The 14,358-nt window shown below is 35.0% G+C and overlaps 3 protein-coding genes across 6 annotated transcripts; 2 read left to right on the top strand and 1 right to left on the bottom strand.

The window, feature by feature from the left end:
• The first annotated feature begins 158 nt into the window (after nt 1–158).
• Nucleotides 159–2,432, top strand: LOC100877033 (uncharacterized). 3 transcript variants are annotated; one of them, XM_012294302.2, is made up of 3 exons: nt 159–421; nt 1,662–1,998; nt 2,129–2,432. In XM_012294302.2, the coding sequence occupies exons 1-3, from the start codon at nt 360–362 to the stop codon at nt 2,336–2,338; spliced, it is 609 nt and encodes a 202-aa protein (XP_012149692.2). In that variant the 5' UTR covers nt 159–359; the 3' UTR covers nt 2,339–2,432. The 3 variants fall into 3 exon arrangements, with proteins under 3 accessions (XP_012149692.2, XP_076395600.1, XP_012149689.2); XM_076539485.1 differs by lacking the exon at nt 159–421 and adding an exon at nt 619–957; XM_012294299.2 differs by lacking the exon at nt 159–421 and adding an exon at nt 990–1,359.
• Nucleotides 2,433–2,722: 290 nt separating this feature from the next.
• LOC100875916 (uncharacterized) lies at nt 2,723–4,237 on the top strand. 2 transcript variants are annotated; one of them, XM_012294273.2, is made up of 5 exons: nt 2,723–2,937; nt 3,019–3,208; nt 3,297–3,619; nt 3,740–3,939; nt 4,027–4,237. In XM_012294273.2, exons 2-5 carry the CDS (start codon nt 3,135–3,137, stop codon nt 4,126–4,128), a joined length of 699 nt encoding a protein of 232 aa, XP_012149663.1. In that variant the 5' UTR covers nt 2,723–2,937; nt 3,019–3,134; the 3' UTR covers nt 4,129–4,237. The 2 variants fall into 2 exon arrangements, with proteins under 2 accessions (XP_012149663.1, XP_003707162.1); XM_003707114.3 differs by having other exon boundaries at nt 2,723–3,208.
• A 457-nt stretch (nt 4,238–4,694) lies between these two features.
• Nucleotides 4,695–8,540, bottom strand: LOC100876922 (uncharacterized). The gene is made up of 4 exons (XM_076538963.1): nt 8,331–8,540; nt 6,788–7,873; nt 6,135–6,531; nt 4,695–5,952 (listed from the first exon to the last, which is right to left on the bottom strand). The coding sequence occupies exons 1-4, from the start codon at nt 8,337–8,339 to the stop codon at nt 5,819–5,821; spliced, it is 1,626 nt and encodes a 541-aa protein (XP_076395078.1). The 5' UTR covers nt 8,340–8,540; the 3' UTR covers nt 4,695–5,818.
• Nucleotides 8,541–14,358: the final 5,818 nt, after the last annotated feature.

Raw genomic sequence — 14,358 nt, 5'->3', positions numbered from 1 at the left:
TTAAATATTTACCATTAAAAGTTTTCATATTTTGTATGCATAACTCAATATGAAAACAAATATATCTAAATATTATTTTTTAAGTTTTACACGTTTTCATAATTATTTTTATGACTTTTAACATAAATTTCGGAAATTTAATATTGATTAATTAATTATTTCGGGGATTTAAGTTTAATTATTTTTTGATTCTTAACTTGTAGACAATTATATAGATCATAAATGTAGTTCCGGAACATTCCGCGTGATAGTACAGTATTTAAATTCGATACGTATCGAACGTTATCAGTTTTATTCTGTACAAATTCAAAGTATTAATAGTTTACGTATAAATTAAATTCAATTAATCTTGTGTAATAATGAGTTTGCAATATATTTATGGTATTTTTTTAATCATAATGACATGTCATCTAATAAAAGGGTGAGATAGCTTTTATCAGAGTGACATAATAACTAATACATTTTTATTTTTGGTATGTAGGAAAGTATCTATAAAATTGTATTCATAAAAATATATATTTTCATGCACTTTATTTGTTTCGCGAAATATGCGCAGTTCTAATAATTTTTTTAATTACATAATCAATTAATAAACTGTTTAATGTCATAATAAAAGCATTTCATAAGTAATATTTAAATGATATTACGTTTTTAAATCAATTATGGTGTTTATAATACATATTTGTTTCAATCTGTCTACAGCATAAAAATAATAATAACATAATACTCATACAATTAATATTAACTGACAAAATAAAATAGTTAATATATATAGAAATTTAAATATTAAACCAAATGCTAGTGGAAGTTATTGTTGTATACATAATTGCAGTTAACTTAAAATATATAGTGAATTAACCCTTTGCTGCAATATGCTGCAATAATACTATATGTACAATAGATACACGTAAAAATAATACATTATGCAATTCATGTACCTAGCCAAACATAAATGTTGTATGTATATTTTACTATTGCTAAAATCAAAAAGATGTTTTCCAATTATAATTTTTTGTTTCATACTCATTTATGTTGCAAATTTACGATTTAATACAAGTTTTTTAAAATAAATTTGTAACGGAGGAAAGATTTATTTATAATTGTATGCATTCATTTGGTATTATTATCATTTTTAAACGAATATGGACTTCACATAATATTCGCTTTTAAAAAAAATACAATCAGTGCGCACTATATGTTACAAATAGAAGGAGAACACAATGTCAGTAATACTGATGACTAATGACATGGTTAATCTGAAATAATGTTAACAATACAATTTTTGATTGCGTCTTTTGTACGCGTTTATTATAACCTGTACCCATCATTAAATTACACTACACAAACAAGTAATACTTCGTAAGTTTCAGTAACTATACTAAGCTTTATAAGCTACAAATAATGTATAAAAAGTTAAAAATCTCAATTGTGAAGAGTAACAATATTTTTTAAATAGGTACAAGTAAGATGCTGCCTGAAAATACTGTCACTATGAAAACTGATTATGAAATGTTTTCATACAATTTTTATGTACAGGATGTTTCATCAGTTTTGCCCACCTGATATATCACTGTAGATTTAGCAAGAAATGAAAATATTACTTATAAAAGTTAGACTTATTCTATAAATGGAATTTAATAAATTATATTTGTTTTATTTAGGCACAAGGAAATACTTTTTGATTTTACAACTGCAACTAATGTAGATCATTGGAAAGAAGTATCGGATACTGTCAGAACAGTAGGAAAATCAAAAGCAGTTTTGGCATTGCAAACAACTCAACTTTTTCAGCATGCCATATTTTTTACACTTTTGAATCCACAACCAAATGGTGCAGGCTTTGCAGGAGTGGAAACAATAACTAATTTAGATTTATCTAGTTTTAAGAATATTGAAATTTGTTGTAGAGGACAAGGCAGAAACAGTAATTATAAAATTGTTCTTGAACACAAAGGTCTTCACACAAATGGAAATGTAACATATGAACAATTTTTTACGGTAAATTTTAATTACATTATCTGTTTTTGGTTAATAACATATTTTATATATTTTAATCTTGAATTTATATAATTTAGTGTTTAATTTGTTCAAAAAGTTATATTAAAAATAATGTATTAAATTATGTTAGGCTCCAATGTCAAATACTGATTTCTCTACTGTGGTATTACCCCTGACAAATTTTAAACCATATTATCGAGGAAGAGAAGTGCCTGATGCAGAGCCTTTAGATACATCAAATATAACAATGATTGGTTTACAAATATATGGTGGTGTTTATCTGCCAATTAAGCAAAAAGGGGTATCAGCATTAGAAGTACAAACCATTTCTGTGTCATAATTCACATAACATAATTGTGTAGCATATAAATATAATTCTTTAATATAATGTAATTATTAAATAAAAATAACATAATGTTTGTATATTTTTTTGACATGGACTTTTACATTAATAATACAGGCATTGTTAATTCTGTTAGTAATTCTACTAATTATAAAAGTGTACATGAAAATACAACTCTATAATGTACATAAGTAGTTTGAAAAATAAAACAAGGAAAGGAAGTGTTAATAAGTGTTATTTAGAATTCTTATGTTCAAAAAATGCAATTAATTCGTAATAAAACATTTTTATATTATGTATTGATAAATATATTATTTGTAAAGGACAGACTGAGGTTAGACCACTTACTTTATATATTAATTAATTCCCTAGTACAGATCGTATATGTTCTCATGTTTCAAGACACAAATAACACAGATGAATATAGTGTTACACAACACGCTCAAATACAAATCTAGTTTCGCTGGGGAAGATTTTAATGTATATTTTAAAATTAATTTTTTCGCGCGCACAGGCTGAAATTGTACGACTAGCGCCATTTAGCAGTTAATTGTGAAACGACAGAAATATAAACTTATGTTTCTATAATCTAAAATGTACAAAAAGCAGTTTGTTTTTAAAAATAAGTATTTGTTATCGATAATTTTATTAATTATCGATTTTGATAATGCCGACAGGTCTTGAACGCCATTTTTCCTAACAAAACTAGATTTCCGTTTGACTGCACTCTACACCTGCTGTATATATTGTGCTTAACCTAAACATAAAGTAAACAAAGAAGTTATTGACAGCTATGGCAAGATACTCGAGTGAATCCGATTCAGACCATAATAGTAGATATCGAAGGAGACGTAGCAGAAGATCTAGGTAAAGATGTCATCATTATTATAAAATCCTGAATTATAAAAAGTGTTAATACATAGTGCGGTGTATTAAAATTATGTTTATATTTTAGATCATCTAGTTCAGATTCTAGTGACTCATCACCTCATAGAAGAAGATCATCTAAACACTCAAAGTCTAAACGTAGACATAGGTCCCATTCCCGAAGCAGGGGCAGAGATAGAGATCGTAGTCAGAAAAGTTACAAAAGTTCAAGGAACAGCAATTCAAAAGGTAGAGAAAGACACAAGTATCGTTCCAGATCACGTTCTTCAGATCGTTCAAAAAGGAAGGTTAGATCTACTTCCAGGGAAAAGTCTGGAAGCCGTTCAAGTAGCTCTCAGTCTAATGTAAAAGCTACTGTGTCTGACAAAACCAAAAACATATTAATAAAAGGTACAGTATTAAAAATGATTTGAATTAATAAATATAAAAAAAACAGAAGCAAGTACAAAAATAAAATATATATAGTGTTATTTATGAATTCCAAATTTAATGTGAAATTATTTGTTATAGATGATTTTCCAATTGAACCACGTTTCAAGGAAGGCGTGTTAGATGAAATTAATTCTGAAGGTTTTACTCCTAAACAGTTTTCATCTAGTACAAAAGAAAAGAAATTCAAAAATATTGTTATAGACATTAGTGCAGATACTATACAAGTTCCAGCAGTAGCTGAAATTCCTTGTGGATCAGAGAGTATTTTTCATTCATCGGTATTGTATACCATTTTGCTATTTTTTATGTGAAAAAATTATAATAGTGTTATTTATTTTATTGTTTCATATTTTTATTTCATCTAGATAATGCTTGATCAAGAAATCAGATTTGATAAGTGGGTGAAGAAATTGTATACTCTTAGGCAGAAGGCTATAGCTGATTTAATACATTCAAATGTTACTTGATAATCAAATAATTTAGTTCTGTACAAATTATATGAGAAATATTTGTTTTTTTCAATTTGGCTGTATAAACAAATAATTTAAAGAATAAAGATATTTAAATATTTTGTAATTCATGTTAATCTTTACATTAACATCCATTAGTCCTTAGTCGGTATTGCACTGCAGATAGATGTTGTTTCAAAGATTTAGCCTCATTGTGAGTGAAATACGTCGCTTCACACTCACATACGTCACTTATTTGGAAATTTAAAAATGTATCTATTTTGTGATATTTCTTATTACTTAATACATACAATATTTTCTAAATTGTTTTCGTTCTATTGCAACGGAATCGTGAATTTTAAGTTTAATTTTAAAATATAAAAAGAAATTATATGTAAGCGTCAAATATACATTTACAATATGGTACTCTATTAATATAAAAGTAAAGCTAACATTATTGCCTTTTTTCTTCGGACATTTTTAAAATCATTCGCTCAATCATTTGCAGTTTTTACTCGTCGGTATAATAAATGTGTAGAATGCATTTATACCGTGTGAAAGGTATGAGTGAAAGACTGAACACATTATGGCCTACCGCAATTTTTATTTTATGCGGATGTTCGTTTCTACAGCTACATTTTCAAACATCATTAAAATATACATAGTATGATAAATAGTAATAAATACAAAATGTATCTTAACAAACGTTAAAAAATTAGCGTATACACGATGTATGCTTATAAAGTTGTAAATTAATCGATGAAAGTCAAGAGAGACACTTGATTTGAACATTCTATCGAAGAACTTGAAAATTACATGAATAAGATTACGAATGGTTTATATGAAAGTTAAGATTTATGAGCCTTGTTACATGTACTGAAAAAAAATTGAAAAAAAAAAAAAAATTAATGACTTTTTGTTCGCGAAGAAGCGGTGGATCCAGAAGTAAGAGCAGAAGAAGGGGGAGAATCACCTCCTTTCCAAAATTTATAATGTTGAAGAAATTAATTTTTGCTGGTATTTTAAATACATTAAATATTAATACTTTTGATGTTTTCTCTATCTTTTTTAATAAAATAAATTACTTAATCACTAAAAATTTGTTTTATAATAAGTAAAGATGTTAATAAGCAAGGTATAACAAATTTTTCAAAAGAGACGCAGAAATATACTTTTATATATTTCATCACCTCCTCCCTTCCAAGCATGGTTTCTAGATCCACTCCTGTCGTTAGGTCAATTAAACGATACGATTAGTATTATTGCAATGCATGTTGTACCGTGAACAAGTATGTCGGTACAGCATGCAATTAATACTCAATAATATCGTTTACATCTAAGAATTAACTGTGAGGTCTTTATGTTTATCGTATGAATAATTAATATGTTTACACTAAGGAAGGATACCACGTCTGAAACAAACGATGCACTGCATCTTAAATACTTGTTTGTTTTCACAGTTAAACGAGTTATCATTTTGCTCATTCCGTGATCGTTGAATTGAAAATGTCCCAAAGCGATGAAATATGTTAGATGTCGATCCGAAAGTTCGATCGTACTGGTTGTTCATATCATTGGCAATTCCATTCGCATTTCTACTGTTCCAGACAGAAACTATCCTATGCGTTATGATAAACGTTGCCCTAAGTATTCCCTTTTTTCGTAGTACACGCGATATGTATATATATCACTACACCTAGATAAATATTTAGTATTGGTATCCTCCGTTGGCCGCAGCATCGCCACCACTTCCGGATGGATAACCTCCGTTTCCGTTGCCGCCGTTGTTTCCGTTACTGTATCCACCGTTGTTACCACCTGGTCTTCCGGATGGGAATCCTCCTAAGAACAGAGCAATATATCATAGTACACTTACGATCAGTTTATAGCTCTACGATTATGATTTACTCCCCTCCGAAGAAATTTTAATATTGAATTAAAAAAAAAGTACACTTAAATTTTATCGTTAGAGTATCAGCATTCTGGTGGTTAAGTCGCAATTGCTTTAATAGAATAAATCTTACCATCATTGAAATCAGGTCCACCACCCGGTCTTCCTGATGGGTAACCATTTCCGCCGGATCCACCTCCATTAGGGCCACCACTTGGGTATCCATTACCACCGGATCCACCTCCGTTAGGACCACCACTCGGGTATCCATTGCCACCAAAATCACCCCCTCCGTTACCTCCTGGGCCGCCAGAGCTATATCCCTGCGAATTTGCTTCACCCTCGTATCTAATTTGCGGCTTAAACCCATCTTGATCAGCCTCGTATTCAACGATTTGTTTCCTTCCATCGGGAAGTAACACGTTGAATTCTCCTTGAGCACGGTCTCCATCTCTGCTTTCGGTATGGCCGTAATCGGCGCCGGATTGGTCGTCTTTTACCTCGTATGAGAATTCATATTTCGCCGGTTCCTGTATCAATATTAAAAAGTGTAATCAACAGAAGATTACAAATGGTAGCCTTAATAGATTAAGCTACGAGCAAGTATCGATCATGCATGAGCAATATTGCAGGTCATAGCTGTTACTGATTTTAAAATTACAAGAGAAAGTTTAGATTCTAACTATAATTGGAATATCTTATATAATTTAATAAATAATTGAAGAAGAATGTTTCAACAAGTAAGCTGTCAAATTTGACGGTAATTTTTGAGAGTAAAAGACTCACGTTACTCTCATCCTGTCCATTTTCTCCGTAACCTCCACCATTGCCGCCGTTTCCACCAGGTCCTCCAGAGGGATAACCACCGTTGCCTCCGTTTCCGCCAGGGCCTCCAGAAGGATAGCCTCCATTTCCACCAGGTCCTCCAGAGGGATAACCACCGTTGCCTCCGTTTCCACCTGGACCTCCAGAGGGATAGCCTCCGTTGCCTCCGTTTCCACCAGAACCTCCAGAGGGATAGCCTCCGTTGCCTCCAGGACCTCCGGAAGGATATCCTCCGTTGCCTCCACTCGGTCCAAAACCACCACTGCCACCATTACCACCGTTATATCCTCCATTTCCACCACCGTTATTTCCATTTCTGCCAGGTGGCCCGTAAAGTCCTGAAGGTCTTCCGCCGTTCCTGTCAGGCGTGCCGTAGCTACTCGATGGTCGTCCTCCGCCATTGCCTCCATTTCCCCCATTTCCGTTTCTTCCCGGGGGTCCGTAGAGGCTGGACGGAGCTCCACCGCCTCCGTTACCACCACCGAAACCGTTTCCATTTTGCGGGGCGCCATAACTGCTGGACGGGCTACCGCCAAATCCGTTTTTGCCGCCACCGTTGCCTCCGCCATTGCCGAATCCGTTTCCTCCACCAGGTGCTCCATAGGTGCTCGAGGGTCTTCCGCCACCAGAACCACCGTTTCCACCGAATCCGCTGGATGGCGGCCCGTAAGAGCTCGAAGGTTGACCACCTCCGAATCCGTTTCCTCTGCCCCCACCGTTTCGTCCACCGTTCGAGCCAGGTCTTCCAGAACCACCACCGTTAAAACCATTTCCACCAGCAGGTGCTCCATAACTGTTCGATAAACCACCGCCGGGAGCACCACCACCTCCACCGATACCATTCTGGCCATCGAATCCAGGTGGTCCGTAAGTGTTCGAAGGACCTCCGCCGTTACCACCCCCGGGACCACCAGGTGGTCCGTAAGTGTTTGATGGTCCTCCGCCATTACCACCCCCAGGACCACCTCCACCTGGCGGTAAATAAGAATTTACCGGAGGCTCGGACCGCACCAGGGTGAGAGCCACGATGAATACTGCTAATCCAATCTGTAAATTTACATTCATATATTGTTTAGACAAATGATCGATACGTTGATAAAAAATAAGTTCATGATGCGATTGTTAGTCGAAATTATCACGATTATTTTAAGATTAATTCCTCGAAATTGGAATTCGTGCCGAAATTTCCTACTTGTTCATCTTACTGTGTTTCAGCGAATACTCGAATAAGAGCAGCAGTTAATTTTCTTCAGGTGCATGCAATAAACCTTTTTTTTACGATAATTTGTACCGAAATTCCTCACTCTCTCGCGAATACCGAGAACACGAAATCGTTTCGCGTGCTCAAACACAGAGTTCATATCGCGTTGTGCAATTACTGCAGGCAGAATAGCTCGACGTTCCGAGGTACGAACAATCTCGTCGCAAGCTTCTTCCTATACGATGCATATCAGTTGCAACAGATATAATTTCCCTGTTATTCGTGGCCCGGGAGTTTCCTCACCTTAGACATGGCGGTGAAGCGATGGATCTTTCGTCGAACAATAAAATCTCGTCACCGTTATTTCCCTCGTTTATCCTTGAGAAGGTGAGCCTTTTGGATCACGCGAGGTGCTTGCGCGAGGTACGGCTGTGTCTTCTACCTTTGGTCTATCTTTTCGGCCAGTGTACACCATCCACCGTAGGACGGTGTCGAGGGAATGACAAAGTTTGGTTCTAATCCGCTTTATATATCCCAGGATTCATCCGTGTTTCTAGATCATGGTTTGGTGCAAGCGGTAGGATTTACAGCGTGGCACGTTGTAACTGTGTCACGGTGGTGTTGAATCAGTCGGTGACGGTAGGTAGTGATGGTGAAGAAGAGTGGGACCGAAGCAGCCACCTAGAGTACGGATTCGTTCCATATTTCACGGGTTACGAATCCTATATTGTAACGCAATGCGGTGCATCATTAACTTCGAGCATCGCTCTCCTACCATCTCATCGATGGACGAGCATATCGAACAAGGATGCAGGACATCGTAAGGATACAGACCTTCTAGGGGATGGCAACTTCGATCGCTCGTCTTCGTTAACCGGTTTGATTAATGCTGCTCGTCCTCGCATCGGAACTTTCACGAAATTGTTCGATGCCTCGTGATCCTTCCTCGAAACACGAGACATTAAGCAACGTAAAGCGTGTGCACTAATTACGATAGGTAATTATCGAATTAGCAGCTAGTCTGTTATTTAGCAGCGCCCAAGCGACAATTAATCGGGAGCTCGAGGGAACCGTGCTTCATTTACTCGTGGCTCAAATTGAAGGGTAATTTTTGGGAGATACCATAAATTGCAGTTTTTGGTACGTTGCAACTTGGTCGTAAAATCGATAACGCTATAAATATAAACTTACCTCACTAGAGTAAGGGGAACTTTTTTAATTCTCCGTCCGGCTCGGGCTAAACTCCTCGAGCATAAAATAGGGATTTAATTGATTACGCAACGGAATGACTTGTACACTTGGTAAATGTTTTGTTAATCACCGCTTGATCCCAAATGTGTATTCTTCGAGATCATCCATCTAATTTCGCAATCGATAAATAGCCTTCGATATGAATGTCATGGATTTGATACAGTCCAATTTTTACGTGGCGTAATATCCTCTTTTCCCTTACACTTTCGATTTCGAAATCTGTTAATACGCGCTACTATAACGTAGTCTATTAACTTGCGCGCTCGCTTTACAATCATCTTTTTTTTCTACGTTGATGAGCGTTTACTTAACGAACATCCCAGCCATAGGTATCTGTTCAGATTTAGAAATCACTCACGGTTTACTGCATAGTTAAAATGAACTAATAGCTACGAAATGTAATCTCGATACCAACGAAAATACTCGTTCCATCGATCGTTTATCATTCGAATCAACGGTTGATTTACAGCTGAAATTAAAGTTGGTCGTGTAGAACATTGTACAACACACGTCTGGGGTTAACGTTTGCGTCGCAAGACCTTTAAACTTTGAAGATGTTCACGATAGAGCGAGCATGCCTCTTATTCACGTTCGATAATAAAAAATTTGAACCATCTATGTGCACGAGACGAAAGATTCTGTAAAAAGTAGGATCGCGTAATTCATGCAGGGAGGACTCGAAAAGGAGAGATGGCAATTAAACCTATTATGTCCTGCTCGGTTAAGGCAACGATGTACTTTCTGCGAGCGAGACTTTCTCATGCGTTTTTTACAAAGTACGCGTCATTGAAACATCAAGGGATTAAGAACATCTTCGTCTTAAAATGTACATACGTGAATTCTGATCAGTTCGATGCATTTTAATCGCATCCTTTAGCATACGGTTATGGACACATAAGCGAGCGAAATGAATGATCCAATATGTATATCGATACACATCAAATTATACGAATTACATCTTCTAGTTGCATAACTAAGAAATCGTTTCATTTTACGATCATACAGGCCGTAAATTTTCAAGAAATTCAATTTCATTGTATACCGTAATTAATCTGACTTGAGGGTTTTACGATCGATTTAATACTTGTTACAAATAGAACGCTCGATTTAGAAACGTTAAAAGTTTGACGCGACATGGTAATGACAGAAATAGTCAATTTCAACATACTTAACCAATCATTATGACCCGTTTTCCTTCTCAGGATTTTATTATAATTAGAGTTCGAAACGTAACGAAATCATTACTATAACGTACTACTGAAACTACTATTTACGTAGTATTATAAATGTTCAATTTCACGATTCCACATTTTACATTATTGTAAACATTAATGAATTTTATTTGTAATAAAGTCACGTCCGTAAATAACGCTCGTGGCACCAAGAGACCATTATTTTGGATAAAAGGAATTTTTTACAAGTTTAAACGTAACTATATATCTTAAGTCGCGACAACGTTAATTACTATTAAATATATTATTATCAACGTCGTTAATTTTTTATAGAGTGAATCACAATTTAAGACACGCGAGCCTGAGGGGAACTATAAATATTTTTGAAATATTCATAAAAGTAATAATACTGTTTTATTTATGTGTACCATTCACAGAGCATTAATTAAGATTTCAGAATATTATGTAACTAATAAAAAGCAAATAGCTACTGTCATGGTTATCATTTTCGTCGTCAACAGTCCTGCAAAGAAATATATTTGAACGAGTATAATATGCCAACGTAGTTGCATAAATTAACGAATTCCATCGGGGAACAATTAATTCAGTCCATCAATTAATCTCGATTCGGGTGAAAAATGTCGCGTGTGGAAATTAGTAGGGCACGCAGACACGGATTCAACTGTCCAATGTGTACACACGTTTGTATCCTGGATGCAGCAGGAGGTTTGTGCAATCAGTGAACTCGTGCTGAAGACAGGTGGTGGTAACGTGGGATGTTGGTTCAGATAGGGATACATTATGCAAGATTGCGTCACAGGTTTATTGTATCAGCACCTCATCGTACACGAGCAAGATAGCGCTGCGGGTACCTTTGATTTTTACGATCAGAGATTTATAGTGTTCGAGAATCCTGAAATTCGTCTTAATCGGTTTAGAACAGTTTCGATTGTATCTCGTCGTGTCCGTTTTATTATACATCGGCTACGGTCCGTGGCGCGTTGCGAGACACGAAGGATTCTTCGTGCATAAATTGCATCGCGCAACAACGCCGCGAGTATTCAGATTTAATAAATGACCGGAGGCGAACTGTTTTAATGCTTGATAAAGCCGGTGCTCACGTGTCGTTGATGCATCTCACACGAAATTTCCTTCGAATTCGAATGAACAGATTGTTGGGTCGTAAATATACTTTATTATGAAATTGCCTTCGGATGTTACAGAATCGAGCTATCTTAACAGAAACTATTTTGTAGATCGGCTTTTTTAGACATAAAAGTGCTAATTTGGCAAATTTATACGATATCTACATACCCATTTGATCTGGTTAATAAATGTATATATTTACTAATAAATGTAGGTAGTCATAGTGAGTCACAGCCAAAATCGTACGACACAAATCGTTTTTTAAGTTTGGCTACAGAATGAACGCGACGTTAACGTATATGTATTATTAATTACTCGTTTTTGAAAAAGAAATAAAATTCTCTCGAATATTTGACACAAAATGAACACATGATTACATATATAAAATTTGCTCACAGATCATAATATTCGTAAGATTCACCCAGGATCCATAATTTTCTGTTTTGAAATCAAATTTTACTTTGAGGCATACTAAAATAAAAATCATGTAAACTGATTTAAACGAAATTTAAATTGTTCTTGAAAAACTGGTGGGTAGCATTTCATTGTCTTAGAACAAATGACATCACCGAGGTGGATGTTGATCTCCGTTCGAAAAGAAACAGAACTATCGCAACTATTAAACTGCTACGAATGAAAATTTAATAGAAAATTTCAATGTTCTTTCTATCGATTCATTTATACAAACTATTCCGAAAGTCTTTCCTCTGCTAAATGTTTTATCCAAGTTGATGGCTGCACGTGGCACGAGGAAAGCAATGGTTATCGCGCTTAAAGTAGAGGGAATAAACGAGCAAGAATAAACGGAGGAGTCACGAATGGTTGAATTAACTCTAGGAACTTGCTTAATAGTTTTTCCGATGATAATATCAGGATAGCGGCGCGTCAACGAGGAAAGATAGCAAATTAGTTTCGGAGATAACTGTTACGTAAAGCAATTGCTCTGCCTTACGTGTTTACTACGCGTGCAACTTTTCCTGTTTTACGTGGTCCGATTGTTTCGTCGCGATGTTGTTGTACTCTTCAAACGAGTAATTTATTATGCTCATTATATCACGTATGTTTTTCTTTGTACACGCAATTCCTTGCAATCATTTCTATCTTTTGAGCGTTTTACGATTTTCCAGCTTTTTCTCAGCACGTTCAATCTGCTAATCAGTAATATTTATTTCTTCTTGCTTTCTTCTTGCTATTTCGTTTTCATAGCAGGAACAACTGTTTGCGGCATATGAAAATCAGAGGTTAAATAATTTAACACTAAACCGACATGTACTTAGTTTCAAATTAAAAATGAAGTTGAAAAATAAATATTTAAAATAATGACGTCTATGAATAATTAGATGATGTTTTATTATGAATAACAATAATCAAACATAAATTAGTACACACATTCTTTATCTCGTTGAAAATCAATACTTATTTCAAGGAATGTTTTTTAATAAAATGTGCACCTTATAATAAGAAACTTGTGGGGCGGTCATTTAACCGGTTTGATAGTTCTAGTGTTAAAAAAACATTCATTTTGATTTTATTCGAAATACCAGTAAAATTGGTATTTCCAAATCGCAAATGGAAGTGTGAAATTATAATTTAATATAACATATGATATATTTGATAAGTTTACAATGCTATTGTTATTATTAACATAAAGTCAAAAAACATTGCATTTAATATTATTCAGAAATGTAGCTATTAAATTATGCTACTAGAAGTCAAAGTTTCTTACTGTTAATAAAAAGTTAAAAGTTAAATTTATTATTTAGCAATGAATACGGTAGAAATACTTTTATTATTTTTTAGCCTCATATCCGTGGAAAAGGACATGGAACCCTTAACCTAGATTCCAATTTAACTTAACCTAACTTATCCTAACTTGGATCCTCCATTCCATAATCTGGAAGTCCTTATTAATAAAAAGTAATAACCGAATTAAAAGACATGGTTACCAAATTACATAACCAAGTTATTATTAATAAAAAAAACTTTCCAACATTTCATCGTGTATTAAAAAAGGAAGTCCATAAAAGTTAGACAAAATTGAAATAACATCCGTGCTGTTAAACGCGGTAAATTGTAAGTTTCATAACAGAACGATCTTAATATCGATGTTTCGTGGCAATCAAAGTGTCAATTATTCTATCAAATTAAATTCGTATCGGCGATCACCGTCGGTTTCCACAACGCTGAACGCGCGAAGGAGCTTCGATTACCGTTTAATTAATCTCGACAACGATCGATCATCGTCTACGATCCCCCGTCAAAATACCGTCCAACGCGGAAGATTCGTGTCGTTCGAAATAATTCAACCCTCTTTCCCCGTTATTTATGCAACCCAGACGCTGTTGTGCAAGAAACAGCGAAAAGGACGAACGGCGCAACGACATCCGCGGCAGCCAAGCAACGAATGCGCATTACAAATTTAGCAATTCAAAGCACGTTATCACGGTATCACGATCGATCGACGAGAGTGATAGTTTATCGGTGGATATGCACATTATAATAGGATGCATCCGTTCTAAAACTGTAACCATTTATTTCGATGAATCAGAGCGTGCTTTCTCTGGCTGAGCAAATGCGATATATACCCGTTCGATGCATCAGTATAATCGCGCAGTTTCACCACTTCTCTATTTGATCTGTGAAAGTGTTGGAGGCCTGAAGATGAACGCTCGTGCTACAGTTAGGTAATGTTCCTTTGCCTGATCTAATTTACTGTCCCTACATCGATCTACAACTGTCTCACCGAATTGCAACACCCGTGC

This window comes from Megachile rotundata, chromosome 1 (assembly GCF_050947335.1).
Source record: "Megachile rotundata isolate GNS110a chromosome 1, iyMegRotu1, whole genome shotgun sequence".
In the NCBI taxonomy this organism is placed as follows: Eukaryota; Metazoa; Arthropoda; class Insecta; order Hymenoptera; family Megachilidae; genus Megachile; species Megachile rotundata.
Note: the sequence above shows the minus strand (reverse complement) of the source record. Positions and strands in the feature narration are given on the sequence as shown.

What these genes read in the sequence shown, in the direction of transcription:
- LOC100877033 (XM_012294299.2), top strand. Translation starts at nt 1,265, where the DNA reads ATGTTAACAATACAATTTTTGATTGCGTCTTTTGTACGCGTTTATTAT. An exon ending in ACACAAACAAGTAATACTTC is followed by an intron (nt 1,360 to 1,661) that starts GTAAGTTTCAGT and finishes TGTTTTATTTAG; the next exon opens with GCACAAGGAAATACTTTTTG. An exon ending in CATATGAACAATTTTTTACG is followed by an intron (nt 1,999 to 2,128) that starts GTAAATTTTAAT and finishes AAATTATGTTAG; the next exon opens with GCTCCAATGTCAAATACTGA.
- LOC100875916 (XM_012294273.2), top strand. Translation starts at nt 3,135, where the DNA reads ATGGCAAGATACTCGAGTGAATCCGATTCAGACCATAATAGTAGATAT. An exon ending in AGACGTAGCAGAAGATCTAG is followed by an intron (nt 3,209 to 3,296) that starts GTAAAGATGTCA and finishes TTTATATTTTAG; the next exon opens with ATCATCTAGTTCAGATTCTA. An exon ending in CAAAAACATATTAATAAAAG is followed by an intron (nt 3,620 to 3,739) that starts GTACAGTATTAA and finishes TATTTGTTATAG; the next exon opens with ATGATTTTCCAATTGAACCA.
- LOC100876922 (XM_076538963.1), bottom strand. An exon ending in ATGGACAGGATGAGAGTAAC is followed by an intron (nt 6,532 to 6,787) that starts GTGAGTCTTTTA and finishes ATATTGATACAG; the next exon opens with GAACCGGCGAAATATGAATT. An exon ending in TGGACCTGATTTCAATGATG is followed by an intron (nt 5,953 to 6,134) that starts GTAAGATTTATT and finishes CTCTGTTCTTAG; the next exon opens with GAGGATTCCCATCCGGAAGA.